The 21018-nt window shown below is 39.6% G+C and overlaps 1 protein-coding gene across 2 annotated transcripts; it reads left to right on the forward strand.

Annotated features, from left to right (window-relative positions):
• The first annotated feature begins 2469 nt into the window (after window positions 1-2469).
• march2 (membrane-associated ring finger (C3HC4) 2) lies at window positions 2470-17893 on the forward strand. 2 transcript variants are annotated; one of them, XM_034180313.1, is made up of 5 exons: window positions 2470-2667; window positions 12400-12588; window positions 12678-12873; window positions 13009-13218; window positions 15238-17893. In XM_034180313.1, exons 2-5 carry the CDS (start codon window positions 12407-12409, stop codon window positions 15391-15393), a joined length of 744 nt encoding a protein of 247 aa, XP_034036204.1. In that variant the 5' UTR covers window positions 2470-2667; window positions 12400-12406; the 3' UTR covers window positions 15394-17893. The 2 variants fall into 2 exon arrangements, with proteins under 2 accessions (XP_034036204.1, XP_034036205.1); XM_034180314.1 differs by lacking the exon at window positions 2470-2667 and adding an exon at window positions 9621-9644.
• The last annotated feature ends 3125 nt before the right edge of the window (window positions 17894-21018 follow it).

Here is a 21018-nt window from a genome sequence, read left to right on the forward strand (position 1 = left end):
ATATCCGGATAAAATGCTGAAACCGACTTCTTCTGAAACTTCTCTGTTCTCTCACGACGTCCTGGATCAATAGAGCCTGAAATGTGGAGGTTTTCAGCTTGAACAGGCTGATGACGCCGCCTGAGAGCGCTGCACGACGTCTCACACCGTGAAAAGTCCTTAAAGCGACAGTATCACCTCAAAATCTCTCATCAGCCGTTAAAATTTTCACTGAAAACCAGCTTAATTTTTCGAACCGTGTCCACTTCGATGTGTCTCACAGGTTTAGAAAAAATTTTGATCAAACAACGCGCCAGTCTCTCAGCAACTTCTCAGACAAAGGAATTCCGACGAGGGGCTGGACGACTCCTCCCACAAGGAGTGCTCACAGGCGAATGACGTCACCGACAGGCGTGGAAAAACTCACGCATGCGCACGAGGGTTCAAGCATGTCTGAAGTAAAAACATATGAATGAAATCCATATAGTTTTTGAAAAAAATAAAAAGGACCGTTACTTTATTGACAGCCCTCGTAAATGCCCGTTATTTAGAATGCATAATCTTCTTTCGGCTGCTCTCGTTAGGGGGCGCAACAGCAGATCGATTGTTTCCATCTCACCTTGTCCTCTGTATCTTCCTCTGTCACACCAACCACCTGCATCTCCTCCCTCAGCACATCCATCAACCTCCTCTTTGACCTCCCTCTTCTCCTCCTGCCTGGTGGCTCCATCCTCAGCATCCTTCTCCCTATATACCATGTGTCCCTCTGCACATGTCCAAACTATCTCAATCTCGCCTCTCTGACTTTGTCGCCAAACCGTCCCACCTGAGCTGTCCCTCTGATATGTTTATTCCTAATCCTGTACATTCTCGTCACTCCCAAAAAGAATCTCAACATCTTCAGCTCTGTCTCTTGTCTTTTTGTTAGTGCCACCATCTCTAAGCTGTACAACATAGCTTGTCTCACTACTGTCTTGTAGACTTTCCCCATCACTCTTGCTGATATTCTTTGGTCACAAATCACACCTGCCACCTTTCTCCATCCTGCCTACACTCTTCTTCACCTCTCTACCACACTCTCCATTACTTTGGACAGTTGACCCCAAGTATTTAAAATCATCTACTCCTTGTAACCGCACTATTCCACTGGGCTCCCTGTCATTCACACACGTGTACTCAGTCGTGCTCCTACTGACTTTCATTCCCCTTCTCTCCAGAGCATACAGTGGGGAAAAGAAGTATTTAGTCAGCCCCTGATTTTGCATGTTCTCCTACTTAGAAAGATGAGAGAGGTCTGTAATTTTCATCATAAGTACACTTCAACTATGAGAGACAAAATAAGAAAAAAAAATCCAGGAAATCACATTGTAGGATTTTTAAAGAATTTATTTGTAAATTATGGTGGAAAATAAATATTTGGCCACCAACAAACAAGATTTCTGGCTCTCACAGACCTGTAACTTCTTTAAGAAGCTCTTCTGTCCTCCACCTGTTACCTGTATTAATGGCACCTGTTTGAACACATTATCTGTATAAAAGACACCTGTCCACAGCCTCAAAGAGTCAGACTCCAAACTCAACCATGGCCAAGACCAAAGAGCTGTCAAAGGACACCAGGAAGACAATTGTAGACCTGCACCAGGCTGGGAAGAGTGAGTCTACAGTAGTGAAGAAGGTTGGTGTGAATAAATCAACTGTGGGACCTGGTCAGGATGGGGTTCACCAAGGCCTTATCGGTTAGCTGTAGCTTCTGATAAATTTTTGGGTTGTTTATCGGTTTAGCTTTATAACTGATAAATTTTCAGTTAGCTGATTATCTGTTATTGGTTTGGTTAGCTGTGCCCACCACTGCTGGACACATACGTTAATGTCGTGTGTCGTCACATCCACCAGACTATGGATCTGCCCTGGGTCCTGGAAGGGAACTAACCAGACAGATGATCGGTCCACCCTCACTTCTTGAAAATAACCATCTGTCTGCCACAACCAGGTGAAATATGGGCGTTCCCTTGTCTCCCTCCAGCTGCTGGGTTCTTCATCCAAATATTTTTGACATTTCAGGAAAAAATAAACCCCAGCCCTTTTCTTAATCCTAACCTTAACCTAAAATCATATGGCAGATATCCAATTTCGTACTTCGTTCCAAAGCACACGGCAAACTTCCAGATATGCCAGATTTGGGAGCTCAGAATATTCAGAGTGTGTCCACATTTGCATACTAAACAGAACAAATATACCATAACGGCCATAACGCTTCAAATTTCATACAGTAAGTATTGATGTGGAGCTCTGCTGCTCCCTGCTGGTTGTAGGAAGACCATGTCGTTTACCAACCCTTAAGGGTTTTCTTTGTGGTTTACAACTGTTTTATGTGAAATTTTCAAAAGTAAAATATCCATATTATTGACTCAGCTTTCTTAAAAGCGTGACATAATTCGACTAAAGCATTAATTTATGAAGCTTTATCGGTACATGAATGTTGCAAACGCTGTGCTGCGTTTACGGCTTGGTAATAAAAATGGGGATTTTGAGTGTCACTCCTCCCTGTCGATGTGTCCTCGAACCTCACAGCTAAACAAACACACTGCAGCGGTGAACTGCTGCTAAAAATGAAAGCGGGAAGAAATACAGCGACATTACGGCGGTGACACTCAGCACTGTAATCCAACTTAAAGAAGACACCGGCGGGTGAGTAGTTTTAGTTTTGACGGCAGGCGGACTGTCTGTTAGCACCTTTAGCTAAACTCAGTGACAGCTTGTTAGCAAACAGCACAGCTGTGGCCGACTGGACGGAGCTGGATACCGACAACTAACGGCTTTTAAAGAGAGCGCAAATAAGCAGCTGCTTTGGCGTTAGGAATATCACAGCTATATACAGCTAATTTATTGCGTTGGTTTTATTTAATGGACATGAGACGACCCCCGTCGGTTCCAGAAAATAACCGGAGGGGGAAGTGCAACAGCTGGCTGTTAGAACTAAAATCGCCCTGCAACCTTATTCCAGAAATTAATCTATTAATTATGAACTGTCAGCAAATGGCAAATATTAGGAAGACAACCCCAGGTAAAATATATATTAATCTGGTTATATTTTAGTTTTTAATCTTCCAGATTTATCATCCAATCTGTTTGTTGCTTAATGCTCGATCTGAATAAAGTCCAAGACACACACACGATTTAAAAATGTTCATGCATCCATCTGACGTGTAAATAAAACCTGGTGTTAACATGATTTACTGTATAATCATCAAAGGGGGCCAGTAACTGTCCAGCATACAGTTTATCTATATATTTTTGCCTTTCTAAAAGCGTTTTGTTTTGTGGTTTCTGTTCAATAACTTAGGAATTGTTTAATTCATTACACAAAATTGTTCTGTTTACATTTTCTGAACATATTGAATATATACTTCATATATATATATATATATATATATATATATATATATACTCCATAGCCGTTAAACCATTATCAAATCAATGTTATTTATATAGCACCAAATCACAACAACAGTTGCCCCAAGGCGCTTTATATTGCAAGGCAAAACCCATACAGTAATCACAGAAAAACCCCAAGGGACAAAACGACCCCCTATGAGCAAGCACTTGGCGACAGTGGGAAGGAAAAACTACCTTTTAACAGGAAGAAACCTCCAGCAGAACCAGGCTCAGGGAGGGGCAGTCTTCTGCTGGGACTGGTTGGGGCTGAGGGGAGAGAATGGAGCAGAGATCAATCACTAATGATTAAATGCAGAGTGGTGCATACAGAGCAAAAAGAGAAAGAAACACTCAATGCATCATGGGAACCCCCCAGCAGTCTAAGTCTATAGCAGCATAACTAAGGGATGGTTCAGGGTCACCTGATCCAGCCCTAACTATAAGCTTTAGCAAAAAGGAAAGTTTTAAGCCTACTCTTAAAAGTAGAGAGGGTGTCTGTCTCCCTGATCCGAATTGGGAGCTGGTTCCACAGGAGAGGAGCCTGAAAGCTGAAGGCTCTGCCTCCCATTCTACTCTTAAAAACCCTAGGAACTACAAGTAAGCCTGCAGTCTGAGAACGAAGCACTCTATTGGGGTGATATATTACTAAGAGGTCCCTAAGATGAGATGGGACCTGATTATTCAAAACCTTGTAAGTAAGAAGAATAATTTTAAATTCTATTCTAGAATTAACAGGAAGCCAATGAAGAGAGGCCAATATGGGTGAAATATGCTCTCTCCTTCTAGTCCCCGTCAGTACTCTAGCTGCAGCATTTTGAATTAACTGAAGACTTTTCAGGGAACTTTTAGGACAACCTGATAATAATGAATTACAGTAGTCCAGCCTAGAGGAAATAAATGCATGAATTAGTTTTTCAGCATCACTCTGAGACAAGACCTTTCTAATTTTAGAGATATTGCGCAAATGTAAAAAAGCAGTCCTACATATTTGCTTAATATGCACATTGAAGGACATATCCTGATCAAAAATGACTCCAAGATTTCTCACAGTATTACTAGAGGTCAGGGTAATGCCATCCAGAGTAAGGATCTGGTTAGACACCATGTTTCTAAGATTTGTGGGGCCAAGTACAATAACTTCAGTTTTATCTGAATTTAAAAGCAGGAGACAAGACCTTTCTAATTTTAGAGATATTGCGCAAATGTAAAAAAGCAGTCCTACATATTTGCTTAATATGCGCATTGAAGGACATATCCTGATCAAAAATGACTCCAAGATTTCTCACAGTATTACTAGAGGTCAGGGTAATGCCATCCAGAGTAAGGATCTGGTTAGACACCATGTTTCTAAGATTTGTGGGGCCAAGTACAATAACTTCAGTTTTATCTGAATTTAAAAGCAGGAAATTAGAGGTCATCCATGGCTTTATGTCTGTAAGACATTCCTGCAGTTTAACTAATTGGTGTGTGTCCTCTGGCTTCATGGATAGATAAAGCTGGGTATCATCTGCGTAACAATGAAAATTTAAGCAATGCTTTCTAATAATACTGCCTAAGGGAAGCATGTATAAAGTGAATAAAATTGGTCCTAGTACAGAACCTTGTGGAACTCCATAATTAACCTTAGTCTGTGAAGAAGACTCCCCATTTACATGAACAAATTGTAATCTATTAGATAAATATGATTCAAACCACCGCAGCGCAGTGCCTTTAATACCTATGGCATGCTCCAATCTCTGAAATAAAATTTTATGGTCAACAGTATCAAAAGCAGCTCTGAGGTCTAACAGGACAAGCACAGAGATGAGTCCACTGTCTGAGGCCATAAGAAGATCATTTGTAACCTTCACTAATGCTGTTTCTGTACTATGATGAATTCTGAAACTTGACTGAAACTCTTCAAATAGACCATTCCTCTGCACATGATCAGTTAGCTGTTTTACAACTACCCTTTCAAGAATTTTTGAGAGAAAAGGAAGGTTGGAGATTGGCCTATAATTAGCTAAGATAGCTGGGTCAAGTGATGGCTTTTTAAGTAATGGTTTAATTACTGCCACCTTAAAAGCCTGTGGTACATAGCCAACTAATAAAGATAGATTGATCATATTTAAGATCAAAGCATTAATTAATGGTAGGGCTTCCTTGAGCAGCCTGGTAGGAATGGGGTCTAATAGACATGTTGATGGTTTGGAGGAAGTGACTAATGAAAATAACTCAGACAGAACAATCGGAGAGAAAGAGTCTAACCAAATACCAGCATTACTGAAAGCATCCAAAGATAACGATATGTCTTTGGGATGGTTATGAGTAATTTTTTCTCTAATAGTTAAAATTTTATTAACAAAGAAAGTCATTAAGTCATTACTAGTTAAAGGAATACTCGGCTCAACAGAGCTCTGACTCTTTGTCAGCGTGGCTACAGTGCTGAAAAGAAACCTGGGGTTGTTCTTATTTTCTTCAATTAGTGATGAGTAGTAAGATGTCCTAGCTTTACGGAGGGCTTTTTTATAGAGCAACAGACTCTTTTTCCAGGCTAAGTGAAGATCTTCTAAATTAGTGAGACGCCATTTCCTCTCCAATGTATGGGTTATCTGCTTTAAGCTACGAGTTTGTGAGTTATACCACGGAGTGAGGCACTTCTGATTTAAGGCTATCTTTTTCAGAGGAGCTACAGCATCCAAGGTTGTGCTCAATGAGGATGTAAAACTATTGACGAGATAATCTATCTCACTCACAGAGTTTAGGTAGCTACTCTGCACTGTGTTTTTATATGGCATTGGAGAACATAAAGAAGGAATCATATCCTTAAACCTAGTTACAGCGCTTTCTGAAAGACTTCTACTGTAATGAAACTTATTCACCACTGCTGGGTAGTCCATTAAAGTAAATGTAAATGTTATTAAGAAATGATCAGACAGAAGGGGGTTTTCGGGGAATACTGTTAAGTCTTCAATTTGCATACCATAAGTCAAAACAAGATCTAAAGTATGATTAAAGTGGTTGGTGGACTCATTTACATTTTGAGCAAAGCCAATTGAGTCTAATAATAGATTAAATGCAGTGTTGAGGCTGTCATTCTCAGCATCTATGTGGATGTTAAAATCGCCCACTATAATTATCTTATCTGAGCTAAGCACTAAGTCAGACAAAAGGTCTGAAAATTCACAGAGAAACTCACAGTAACAACCAGGTGGACGATAGATAACAACAAAAAAGACTGGTTTTTGGGACTTCCAATTTGGATGGACAAGGCTAAGAGTCAAGCTTTCAAATGAATTAAAGCTCTGTCTGGGTTTTTGATTAATTAATAAGCTGGAGTGGAAGATTGCTGCTAATCCTCCCCCTCGGCCCGTGCTACGAGCATTCTGACAGTTAGTGTGACTCGGGGGTGTTGACTCATTTAAACTAACATATTCATCCTGCTGTAACCAGGTTTCTGTAAGGCAGAATAAATCAATATGTTAATTATTATATCATTTACTAACAGGGACTTTGAAGAGAGAGACCTAATGTTTAATAGACCACATTTAACTGTTTTAGTCTGTGGTGCAGATGAAGGTGCTATATTATTTTTTCTTTTTGAATTTTTATGCTTAAATAGATTTTTACTGGTTGTTGGGTGGTCTGGGAGCAGGCACCGTCTCTACGGGGATGGGGTATTGGGGGGATGGCAGGGGGGAGAGAAGCTGCAGAGAGGTGTGTAAGACTACAACTCTGCTTCCTGGTCCCAACCCTGGATAGTCACGGTTTGGAGGGTTTAATAAAATTGGCCAGATTTCTAGAAATGAGAGCTGCTCCATCCAAAGTGGGATGGATGCCGTCTCTCCTAACAAGACCAGGTTTTCCCCAGAAGCTTTGCCAATTATCTATGAAGCCCACCTCATATATACCACCATACCATATATATCACCTTATATTATAATAATATATATAATACCATATATATATATATATATATGTGTGTGTGTACATAATACAATATTTTAATTTAACCAGATTATTCCCACTGAGATCAAGATTTCTTTATCTCTTTTGCAAGGGAGACCTGGACAATTAAAGTTACCAATCCACCTAACCTGCATGTCTTTAAATGTGAGATCAAGCCGGAGCCCCCGGAGGACACCCACACGCAAACATGGGGAGAACATGCAAACTCCACACAGAAAGGCCACAGGTGGGAATCGATCTCATGACCTTCTTGCTGTGAGGCAACAGTGCTAACCACTAATCCATATAATATAACATAATATACATCTCGCAGTGGAAGCCACCTCTCTGAGATCTCACAAGATTTTGCGGGATTTGAAACCTCAGTAGGGTGAACTGATTGCCGACTACGGAGAGTGCTGCTTTCCGTAGCCATTTAATGGCTACAAAAATGTGTGCTTTAGTGTGTGTGTGTATGTGTACTTTGTGAGGATAATCGCGGGTAGAGGACCTGTTTAGTGAGGAGCATTTTGGAAAGTGAGGACATTTAGGTCAATCCTCACAAGATTTTTAATGAAGAGGCTTCCAGAGGGTGTAAAAATGCTCCTAAGTAAAGTAAGTCCCTTCGGCTGCTCCCTTGTTTGCTCTCGGGGTCACCACAGCAAATCCAAGGTGGATCTGCATGTTGAATTGGCATAGGTTTTACGCTGGATGCCCTCCCTGACGCAACTCCACATTACATGGATAAATGTGGAAGTGGTGGGCTTTGAACCCGGAACCTTCTGCACTGAAACCAAGTGCGTTAACCACTTGGCCACTACCCCTGCTCAAAAATGCTCCTCTAAGTGATTCTTCAAAATCTGAGGTGGCAACTTGACTTAGAGAGACATCTAAAGTTTAAGTGCAGTCCTCACTCCCATTGGGCATTTTCCCGGATCTCACTTTGGTGCCCATACAGTAAGGTGTGTGTGTGTTACCAGAAAATATGTAACAAGGCATTTCGGAAGGCAGAAGAACAGTACGGCTGAACGTGTACTTACACAATGATGCAGTGCAATACTGCTGTGTCAGCAATGCGTCAACGTATTGCAGAAGAACCGCAGAATTACAGTGTACAAATTATGGTGTTTGTCCCCATAATCTGCTCTGAGCACACTGAAAAAAGAACCAACTTAAAAAGTTGTTTCAATTGGTATCATGTAAATGAATTAAGTTGTTTGAACTTAATTTCAATTTATTTTCATTTATATAGCGCCAAATCACAACAGAGTTGCCTCAAAGCGCTTCACACAGGTTAACAGTTAAATTTGTAAGTTAGAGATCTAACTTAATAACTTAGTTCAAACAACTTAATTCATTTACATACCAATTGAAACAGTTCATTTAAGTTGGTTCAATTCTAATTTTTCAGTGCAGAAGAAGAGGAGGGTGGGAGCTGGTTACCAGGTTGTGGTTCCATCTGTGATCCATACAGAGCTCTGGAGTGATGGAGAGCCACATTTTACTGTGTAGAATGTTCAAAACGATAGTGTGTGTTGGAGCTGTCAACAAATGATTAATTGAGAAAATAATGAGCAATTAATTGATTACTCCTAAGGTCCATTAAAATGAAAATGTGAACAGTTGTTTTCCGCGGTCCAAGAGGATGACTTCAAATGTCTTATTTTGTCCACAACCCACAGATAGTTGGTTTACTGCCAGATATAAGTAGTATATATATATCTAGTAAAAAAATTTACCAAAATATATTCATTTTTAAGAAACTGAAATCACAGAAATTTTTTAATTAATCAAAATGATTAATCAGTTATAAAGTCATCAACTATCATTTAATCATCAATAATCATTTAATCATTATAGCTCTACTGTTTGTGTAAAAGATATGTTTGCACAGTTTGCATTGTGTCAAATTGAGTAGGCAGAGGACAGACTAAATTAAGAGGGACTGAGTAACAGATGGTATTTATTCTTTATGTAATTTGCCTGTCAAACATGGAAATGTATTTATAATTTCTTGGATATAATTTAATTTCTTGGATGTATGCTGTGGCAGAATTATTTAATTTAATTATTTAACTTGTGCACAAACCAAATCAAACCATGAGAATAGATTGTATGTTGTGCACACACAATAGCATTTCCAGTCTGCACTTTTGTTACAGGTGCTGTGCACACACCTTCATTTGTGCACTTTGGAAGTTTGCAGCTTTTTTCTTTCTTTAGGCTGCTCCTGTTCAAGGTTTCAGCAGTGGAAACATCCATTTCTACCTCATAAATTCTTTATGGAAGTCCAGTGGACTTTGGTAAGAGTTGAGTGGTAAATGGTACGATTTTCAGATCATCATTTAAATAGATATCGCAAAAAACACCATGAAATACCTCAGAAAATTTTTTAAGCCTATACTGCCCATCTGAGCCACAAATGAGCAATCCCAGATGACCAATGTCACCAGACAACTCAAGCGTGCAGCATGACTATTAATTATATGTGTGTATTTAATATGGAACAAGATACACCTGAAACTCTTAACAGTGTGGATATTAAAATTTCAGTGCAATGATTGTTATGAATATTTAAGTGAAAAGGGGTTAGTTGACCAATTATCAAACACCAAAAGCATTTCAGATTTGGGAATTATTGCATATGTTAGACAGTGTGTGATCACCATGTTTGCGCACAGTCACAGATTTCCATGGAGGTGAGTCATCGCGCTGACCAACTGTCAACAAGACTAAACCAACAGCTTTTTGATTGTAGGGTTGTTGTTTTGATTGATTTAGATCACTGGGTGTGCTTGTTTATTTCACCTAATGCCTGTGATTTCCACTGCTCTTAATCCAACAGCGGCTTTATTTATCATGATTGTTTCTAATAACTGTTCAAAGGAAAGCAAAATAAAAAAATAAAACTAAATTTGAAAAAAATCCTGCTTTGTTTACAGAATGTCTGTACCATCTGTCATGTTGATTTGAGTTTTAAAAACAACACTGCATCAACACCAGAGCACAAAAGGATTATAAAAAAAATCTAGTTTAATTCTCTGGTTTTAAACTGATGTGTACAGAACGACAGTGGAAGTATGTGTACTTGGAGGAACTTGTGTTTTCGCCCGTTTGTTTGTGAACAGCCTGTAACCCACAATTTTTCATATATCGTTATGACGTTTTTACTGAAGCTTCATATCCTGATAGGCAAGAACTGGTTTACTTATGAAGGTCATAGGCAGGAAAAGTCTTGGAAAACTGGAAAAATCCTTATCTTTAACATTGAATAAATTTTCAAAAGTCCATAACTGTCAAATTTCTTTCATTTTCATTCTTTCATTTCTTTGAGATCATTATGTAGGATGGTATCCTTTATTGACTATCTGATCCAGATTACAGATTTTGAGGCCATTTAAATTTAATGTTGAAAACCCCATTTAATGTATATTTTACATTATATCTTAATCAAACGTGTCCCAATCACTCTCATATTTGAAAGTGAGGTGCAGACTGTCACTCACTATCGCCTGACAAAGTTTGATCTGGACCTGATCCAGATTGTGGCTTTTGTGGACATTTGAATTTAACATTGAAAAGGCCATTTGGTGTACATTTGGCATTATATCTCAATCAAAAGTGCCTCAATCACTCTCATTTTTCTGTTATGGATTTACCTACACCACCTCAATTGGTTGGAGGTTCGAATTTTATGCCTGTTTGTCTTCCAGTTATCATTTGGAAACCAAGTGCCAAAAAGCAATGACAAATTTTGCATAGCAGAGATAACCAATGTTCTGTGAAAATTATCTGAAAAAATTTCAGAAACTGAAAAAGTTGGAAAAAAAAACCTGACAACATCACAAAAAACTCTATTCAAGTGCATGAACTAATTACATACTCTTGACATTTGAACACATCCAATTTAGCTTATGAAAAGTCACTTCTAACAATACTTTGAAAATTTTTTCTGGGGTAAAATTTTGTAGAATTGAAAACTAGTGTTTGTGGAGGTTTGTGCTCTACGAGTGTGGTGCTCTAGTTGCTCCATGTTTTTAAATGGTAGCTTGTGTATGAAAAAATAGGAACTGAAAGTACATGTAAAAATACAATATTTATCACTGTACAGAGGCTTTAAAAGTGTTGTACAGTATAAATAATAATTATCTGGAGACACCTGTGCCGTATGGATGGACCCACTGGACTGGTAACTGTACCCCTGCATGTGCTACAGTGCACAAGTGTAATGACGATGAGGGGTTATACCTTTCCTGAGCAGTTATTGTAAATCAGGCATTATTATGGATTTTTTTTTCTTCGTGTAGTCACTCTTACGGTATATAATGGCTAATTAAAACATTTCATCCAGAAAAATTAAAAATCTGTTTGTAATGATCTTTCTTCTGTAAAGAATAAGGCAAATGTCCAGACAGCAGGATCAAGCGGCTGTTGTCAGTTTAGCGGGATGTCACTTATCTTTATTGAGGGGCTTATCTGAGGGGAGACAGCTGTTTCTCGCTCTGCCTCTGACCGTCACACACAGCTGTTATTTTGGATTAGCAGCTGCTTTCTGCTAAACGGGCTCAGCTCCAAACATACAGCTTTCTTATAGATAAAGAATCGCCTTGCCGATTATGTATCAACACGGCGGCCAATTAACAATAAAAGAACATGACTTTTAGTGATCCCCTCCAATTCTTATTACAGGAGAATACTTTAAAAAATGATTTCACTCCATTGAAGCACTTGTGTCACTTAAATGTAATATATTTACGCTGGCTCACAGCAGTAAGAACTGATCTACATTCTTCTACTGACGTATCAAAATGTAGTAATTTCAATTGTTTGTCATTTCTGTATCTGATTAAGTTTTCTCTTCACTGCTTGCAGTATTTATAGGAAGTGTGCCGTATTTACAACATACACACTAAGTCTAACATTTTCTTGAAGGCACCTTTGATTCTGAGTCTTCTTTTCATTCTCTGTGGGACAAAACCTTCCCAACTGTAATTCCTACAGCTTAACCTCTGACCTGTCTTATCCCGATCTTCCTTTCTCTGTTCGATCTCTGGGCAGTGTTACCATGACAACCGGCGGGTGTTGCCACCTGCCTGGTTCTCTGTGTGACTGCACCAGCAGCACGGGCCTGTCGAAGAGCATCGAGGAAGTGGGCGACGACGGGTGTCAATCACGCTACATCACCCAGGTGACAGCTGTGGACGGTCAGCTCCTATCCTCCGTGCTCAAACCTCTGGGAACACAAAGGTCAGAGCTGCATCCGTCAGTGTCTGGCAAGACCGCACCGCAGTGATGTGAGTGTATTTAAGTCTTTTGTTATGGGTTTTTTGCTTCAGCGATGGTCCCATCTGCCGTATTTGCCATGAAGGAGGCAGCGCTGAGGGTCTCCTCTCCCCATGTGAGTGCACGGGCACGCTGGGCACGGTGCACAGGAGCTGCTTGGAGAAATGGTTGTCATCTTCAAACACCAGCTACTGTGAGCTCTGTCACACGGAGTTCAGTGTGGAGCGCCGGCCGAAGCCTCTTGCAGAGGTAACAGCAGCTAACACCATTTCTGTATCTTTTTATTTGCTTGTGTATTTGAGCAGCAAGACTTTGTTTAAATACGCTGACTGACGGTCTGCTCTCCTTCTTTCTGTGTCCTCTGTTCATATTGCTCTTCTGCAGTGGCTGCGAGATCCTGGTCCTCGTAATGAGAAGAGGACGCTGTTTTGCGACATGGTGTGCTTCCTGCTCATCACGCCACTAGCAGCCATTTCTGGCTGGCTGTGTCTGAGGGGTGCACAGGACCACCTTCAGCTGGGGAGCTGGCTGCAGGCAGTGGGCCTCATTGCCCTCACCATTGCCCTCTTCACCATCTATGTCCTCTGGACCCTGGTAAATGCTTTCAGGGATCATTTCTACAGTTGCATACTTGAGAAATGTGCTTCGTAAATATTAGCAAACACTGAAACATTCTTTATATTGCACACCTCCTACGAAGGCCACATACAGTGCTTCCGGAAAGTATTTACAGCGCTTCGCTGTTTACATTTTGTTATGTTGCAGACTTATTCCAAAATGGATGAAATTCATTTTTTACCTCCAAAATTCTACACACAATACCCCATAATGACAACGTGAAAAAATGCTTTTTTGGACTCTTTTTCAATTATGATATAAGTATTTTGAAAAAGTTATTTTAAGATTTTTGCAAATTTATCAAAAATAAAAAAACAAAGAAGTTATACATAAGTATTCACAGCCTTTGCCATGAAGCTCAAAACTGAACTCAGGTGCATCCCGTTTCCACTGATCATCCTTGAGATGTTTCTACATCATAATTGTAGTCCACCTGGGGTAAATTCAGCTGATTGGACATGATTTGGAAAGACACACACCTGTCTACATATAAGGTTCCACAGTTGACAGTGCATGTCAGAACACAAACCAAGGATGAAGTCAAAGGAATTGTCAGTAGACCTCAGAGACAGGGTTGTCTCGAGGCACAAATCTGGGGAAGGGCACAGAAACATTTCTGCTGCTTTGAAGGTCTCAATGAGCACAGTGGCCTCCATCATCTGTAAATGGAAGAAGTTTGGGTTCACCAGGACTCTTCCTAGAGCTGGCCTCCCCTCTAAACTGAGCAATCAGGGGAGAAGGACCTTAGTCAGGGAGGTGACCAAGAACCCAATGGTCACTCTGTCAGAGCTCCAGCATTCCTCTTTGGAGAAAGGAGAACCTTCCAGAAGGACAACCATCTCTGCAGCAAACCACCAATCAGGTCTGTGTGGTAGAGTGTCCAGACAGAAGTAAAAAGTCCTTAGTAAAAGGCACATGGCAGCCAACCTGGAGTTTTCCAAAAGGCACCTGAAGGACTCTCAGACCATGAGAAACAAAATTCTCTGGCCTGATGAGACAAAGATTGAACTCTTTGGTATGAATGTCAGGTGTCATGTTTGGAGGAAACCAGGCACCATCTCTACAGTGAAGCATGGTGGTGGCAGCATCATGCTGTGGGGATGTTTTTCAGCAGCAGGAACTGGGAGACTAGTCAGGACTGAGGAAAAGATGAATGCAGCAATGAACAGAGACATCCTGGATGAAAACCTGCTCCAGAGTGCTCTTGACTTCCAACTGGGGGCGACAGTTCATCTTTCAGCAGGACAATGACCCTAAACACACAGCCAAGATATCAAAGGAGTGGCTTCAGGACAACTCTGTGAATGTCCTTGAGTGGCCCAGCCAGAGACCAGACCTGAATCCGACTGAACATCTCTGGAGAGATCTGAAAATGGCTGTGCACTGACGCTCCCCATCCAACCTGATGGAGCTTGAGAGGTGCTGCAAAGAGGAATGGGCAAAACTACCCAAAGATAGGTGCACCAAGCTCGTGGCGTCGTATTCAAGAAGACGAGGCTGTAATTGCTGCCAAAGTTGCATCAACAATTCCATAGATTTTGTAGAAGTGTGTGTGTGTGTGTGTGTGTTTCACATCAGACTCCAAAACAATACAGTCATCTAAACGTCTCCAAATTAAAAGGCCACATAATGATAAAGTGGTTAGAAGCTATAGAATCTTCATGCATTCTTGACATTGTGAACAGCAAAAATAAATAAATAAATGTCCCGTCTGTTTCACGTCACTTCCAGGCAAAAATTGGGGACCAGCCAGCTTTTGGAAACAGGTGCACTAACTGCTTGGCTGCCACATGCCATAAATCACATGCAAAATAAACTACAAATTGTAGATGGCAAATATTTTTAGTACAGAGTATTTTTTTTTTAGTGCTTTCTTTTTTTAATGACGTTAATTGGTCTCAACAGAATTTAAGATGTTAAAACAATCTTGATCTTGTTGATATTTATATGAATAACCCAGTATATAAAATAATGTTGTGTGCCTTTTCTCTGCAGGTATCTTTCCGCTACCACTGTCAGCTTTACTCTGAATGGAGAAGAACAAATCAGAAAGTTCGTCTGCTCATTCCTCAAGCTAAGGAGTCTCACTCTTCCCAAAATTCCTTGTTTTCCAGCAAACTGAAGTTATCAGGCAGTGAGAGTATAGTATGAGATAGAAAACACACGGTTGATGGTGTTTTTGTGTGGGGACTGATTGAAGTTGCCTTTCGCCTTTTCAGTTTTTTTTTTTTTCTTTTTTTTTGGGGGGTGGGGGGGGTGATTTCCGGTACTTTTTTTTTTTTTTACAGTTTTTAAAACGCCGTTTCTCCTGTGGGTGTGTAAAGATGCTCGCTGACATGGCGTGTGTTGGTGCTCATTGACCCGACTCATAAAACAGCACTATGGAATGTGACCTGAAATACGTTGAGACATTGCCAAAGGCGTAGGAACAGCTTTGAGGTTACAGCTCGCTGTGTGATTTTTATTTTTTTCAGTCCCACACAAGATTCATCCACTGTAACAATTGTAATTTGTCCTAAGAGTGGTAACGTGCAGCAGTGAGTGTCAGATTGAGTGATGGATGACTGGACCACCATCTCACTGTGATCACCAGAATCAAACACACTAAATGCAACTCCTAAAACCTTTCATAAGCAGACGGTATAGGCACCAGACTTTTTTGTTTTATCAGAGTGGTCAGAAAAATCTAAAATGTCCTCTAAACCCACAATTTACCGCTTAGTTACGTCTGCCAAGGACGTAATAAAATCATTGACGTCTGTCTGTCTTTTAGCAGGATTACGTCAAAACTGCTGCACGGGTTTTGATGTGCTTTCCTGCGTGTTGTCTTCGCACCAGTTGGTTAGTGCCTGAACCTCCTCTCTGTAAGCGCTCTCATCACTGTCTGTGTTGAGGCCCAAAATGGTTGTCATTGCAAAGGTAACACTGATGTTGGAGTTGTGCTTAGCAGTACAGTCGTGAGTGAACGAACAGTATAAGAGGGGACTGAGCACACAGCCCTGTGGTGCACCTGTGTTCAGGAGGTGTGGCTGCCGACTCCCACCACCCATGGCCTGTCTGTCAGGAAGCTGAAAATCTATCTTCAGGTAGATGGATGCCTCCAGCCCGTGATTCTCCCAAATGTTCTTTGCTTTTAACAATCATTTATTAATATTTTACCCGTTTGTAGATTAGTTGGCTGTCATCTTATTGTGAAAATGCAGAATAGAAGTACACAACCAAGTTTCTTTCAGTTCATGTTAGAAGTTTGGCTGTGAGCATCAGTATGTTATTTTTCTGTCCTTGTGCAGTGACGTATCGGTACAGGTCATGTATGATAACAGTTGGGACAGTTTTATTAGGAACTTCATTACCAGAGCCCTCCTTGGTACTGCTGTTTGTTTGAAAGTGACATTATGATTTGGGCTATAAATGATTAGCTGCCTTCATTTATGAATCTGTTTGTTGGTGACACTGTGTTTATATCATAGATGGTACCGACTAATAGGGACCAGTGACATCAAACATATGTAAGTGGTTGTCCTACATACTGTCTCAGTGCCCTGTTTGTTCTTGGTTCTGTTAACCAAAAAAAAAAAAACAGTGGATTATATCCTGACATACAGGGAGCGGGAGGTCAAAAAGCTTATGAGTCATTTGTTCAGTGTATTTACGGATTGTTGATGAAGTAGGTTTTATCCCAAAAAGCACTGATTTACAGCGGTTTACTCAAAATAAATGTAAATAAGTGCAGAAGGAAGAGTCTGATTTGTGCACACAGTGTTAAAATAGTTTTTCTTCTTCTGCGTTTGAAGTGTGTTGGCTACAACGTGTACACCATTAAAACACCTGTTTACTCATCCTACGGAATGGGGTCATTACACTTTCTACTAAGTTTTTTTTTTTTTTTTTTTAAATCATGCCTCCTACATTATGCAGAGCAGGTAGCTGAGTGAATAAAAAGTTGGCCGGCCAATATGTAGATCTGTGTTCGGATCCCACTCATACTACGTGTCTTTGAACAAAACTTATCCTACATGGTCTTGGTTGACCCAGCTTTAAAAGGAACCCATCCTTGACTGGGGAATTAACCAGTGTCGAACTGGTGTCCTGTCCAAAAGGAATTGGAGACGCTCGCCCGCTTCATGCTACAGAATCCTGAGATAAGCACCGGAAAAACGGGCCTCAAGGCCTATATATGACTTACTTCTACATTATGCAGTTCTACAACCAAATTAAACAAATTGCTTCCTTTAATGTTCATAACATGAGCTTGTTGATGTTATTGTTCCTTATGTTGATTTGTATTTTTGTAATATTTTTAACTTTAATCACTTTGAGTGGTATGTTAACGTATGTATTTATTGTATAATTTGTTTCCATTTAATCAGTATTCACTGTTAAGTTTATAATGTGCTGTGGCAAAATTGTGCAACCAAAACAGGTAGTACATCCAAAAATTGTTTGTAAAACAAAGGAACCTTGATAAAGTTTGGGCAAACATTAACACGGTTTTATTTCCAGGTTTGATAGCTACTGTTGAGTCATCTGTCTGTCATGGAAAATGTGGCAATGGTTTCCTTGTTACTGCAATGTACAGTACTGTAGAAATGTTTTAGGCACAGTTAACATATGTAAAACTTGTAAAATATAACTGAACAACTGCAGAATAACTAGTAAATAAGCAAAATGTGTGACCGCTTTTCACCATTAAAAACATTTATTTTACAAGGTCTGCAGAAGGAAGAAAATCAGGTTTTAAAATGCCATTTTATATACCTATATATATCAAGTGATCATCTGCAAACGGTATATTTTGTGTAGTGGCATATCAGTGCTTCTGCTGAGTGGATCACTGAAAGTGATTAACTGATCTCCTTCAAACTTTTCAAGAAAAGTTCAGTTTTCGCCAAAGCAAGTTCTATACACACTAAAACCAAAGAAAACAGACATGCACATATTGTCAGTGTCCATTTTGAGGGTGCAAAATAGTACAAGTTTGTCTTAATTCACATACAGCATGAAATATCAGTTTATTATATTTATCAAACCAAAATTTCACTGAAACTCAACTGAATGTTTAACAACCAAAATTATTTGGGGATTCACTTGTTTATTCTCAATTTTTTAGAGTGACCATATAACCATATATGAAAACGTGTGACCTTTCGACAGTATTTAGTAGCCAAGATGCGGACGCTTCTTTACAATAACTGCCATCAGTATTCCATCCATGGAGTCTCAGGTTCTCAATCTGTTGAGAAGGCTTGAGAAGAGCCCACAAATTGTTCACAGGAATTAAACGGGGTGGGGGTCACGTTGCTTAAGAGATCCAAGATCAGATTTCAGATCCTGGCCACACTAATTCAGTTTGTTTAATTCACTGAACCCAAGAGAATATTAGATTACTAGTTACTTTATTAGTGACAACTAGTAATCTAACTTGGTCATTTTTAATATTGAGTACTCAGACAAGTAAGTATTGACTACTTTTCTGATTACTCAATCTTAAGAGTAACCAAGTTAGATTATGAGTTACCTTATTAGCTTTTCAAAGTAACCATGGCAACACTGTTCAGGTTGCACCCTAACATGTCAGCAGCAGGTTGTTTTTTATCCCCCTCACGCTTATCTGATTATTTTCCTCTGCAAGCTTACAATCAGGTGCACAAAAAGGTTTTTGAGATTAAACATTTCCAACTGCAATCATGTAGTCTGTGCAGTGACTCACACATCAGTCAGGTGACGTTTAATCAGAAAACGTCTGATGATAAAACATGAATAGAGCTGTTTTCAGGAAGCTGAACTCCAGCTTTAGTAACACAATCACATGACAGTGAATCACAGGCGTCACTTGCCTCAGACACAAGCGTAGGAAAACATGCACAATCCCTCAGCATGCTGCCTCACAGGTTCAAATCAAGGAGAAAGAGTAATAGTAAACAAAACGGTAATAGTGCAGCAAATAACTGAAACATTCCTTCAAATGGTGATGCAAGGACCAAATTTGGTACACATACTCTTGAAAACAAAAAACTGGCCACTTGAATTTTCTATGGGCAGCCACGTAGGGGTCAGTTGAAGAATTACACAGGGGTCAAAATATCAAAATGCTCCAATCATATTGAAAACTATACATTTGTCTAATTCCAAAAAAGGTATAGTTTGGACTATCTATGACTGAATGTTCAGGAGTTATGGGGTAAAAACAGCAAAAATGGGGAAAAAGGTCAGTTTCAGTTTGTACAGGGGTCAAAAGTTAAAGCTGCTCCAATTTTTCAGAGTGTTATAGAGTGTTGCAAATTATTGGTTGAGCTAATAGGATTAATAAATGGAATTGTTTTGATTGTGTTGAATGTTTGGTATCCAAAGTATAGGTCAAACAAGGTCAAAGCCCATTGGATTGTATGACATGTGACATCCTGTAACATGTTAACTAAGCATGATATACGGTGCTAACTATTCCTTTTAACTAATAATTTGTATCAATTTACCAAAATTTGTTGCAACTTTAACTCCTGACCCCTGTACAAACTGAAATTGACCTCTGTCATCATTCTTGATGTTTTTACCCCATAACTCCATAGTATTCAGTCACAGACAGTCCAAACTATACTTTTTTGGAATCTCTATGATCACACAAATAATGTGGTCTAGTTTTCAATATGATTGGAGCATCTTTTAGTTTTGACCCCTGAGTAATTCAATTGACCCATACTTGGCTGCCTATTGAAAATACAAGTGGCCAGTCAGTTTTTTCAAAAGAGGAATGTCTATGGAGTATTTATGCCAAATTTGATGCTTGCATCACCATTTGCAGGATTCTGCTCCAAATATTCTCATATTTGCTGCACTATAACACCTCCACCCAGTGTGATAAAGTAGGTACTGGTCTGCCTCACCAACAATGATTTAAAAAGTTGGAGATACCTGTCACACTGAGGTAGCAGTGAAATAAACACATGAAGTCACCACATCCAGACTGAATTCCACCAGCAGGCTTTTATCTTAATTTTTGACCCCTAACCAGCCCTCTGCTATGATACATTTGGCTGAGTTGGTCCAAAGCAATAAGACAGGCTTCATAAAATCCAGATTGCCTACCGACAGCGTGGGACCACTTCATGTTACTGACCAAAACCTGCTGATCTCCCCTCCAGCTGTCCTTTTGCTGGATGCTGTGAAGGCCTTTGGCCACCTCCAATGGTCTTTCTTGTACACTATTCACATTTAAGGAGCAGATTCCAATTTATGTTATACATTTGCAAGTAAATGGACATAATTGTATATAAATTTCTTTTTATACTTGTACTTTTAAGTGGTCTGGCAGTTTTTCTTGCTTTTAAAAATCCACAAAATAACCCAAATCAATCAATTCTGAAAATTGACATTAAATCAAATTTAAATATTAATAAGACTAGTTGGGGTACCCGGCGCTGCCCGGGTTAACCTGTATTAGACATAAGCCAAATGCCAATCATTTTAATCAAAACAATTGCCCAACATTTGTTTTTGTAATGCTGATGTCTTATAATAGTTAATGGGCTAAGGTTTGTCTGGCAGAACTATAAGAGGTGGACTCCCCAAACTAAGTGGAAATACTTGGTTAAAAGACAAACACATTTGAAGTCCTTCAGGCAGACTTTGTTTTGCAGTCAAATTTATAACAAAATTACACACAAAAGGTAGGTAACAGTAAATATCAATGAATCAAAATTGAGGTAGTGGTGTATTTCACTGTTTTTACATTGCAATTTAAAATGGGTTGTACAGGACAGTCAGGTGCTTAAGAGTTGA

Source organism: Thalassophryne amazonica, chromosome 10 (genome assembly GCF_902500255.1).
Source record: "Thalassophryne amazonica chromosome 10, fThaAma1.1, whole genome shotgun sequence".
In the NCBI taxonomy this organism is placed as follows: Eukaryota; Metazoa; Chordata; class Actinopteri; order Batrachoidiformes; family Batrachoididae; genus Thalassophryne; species Thalassophryne amazonica.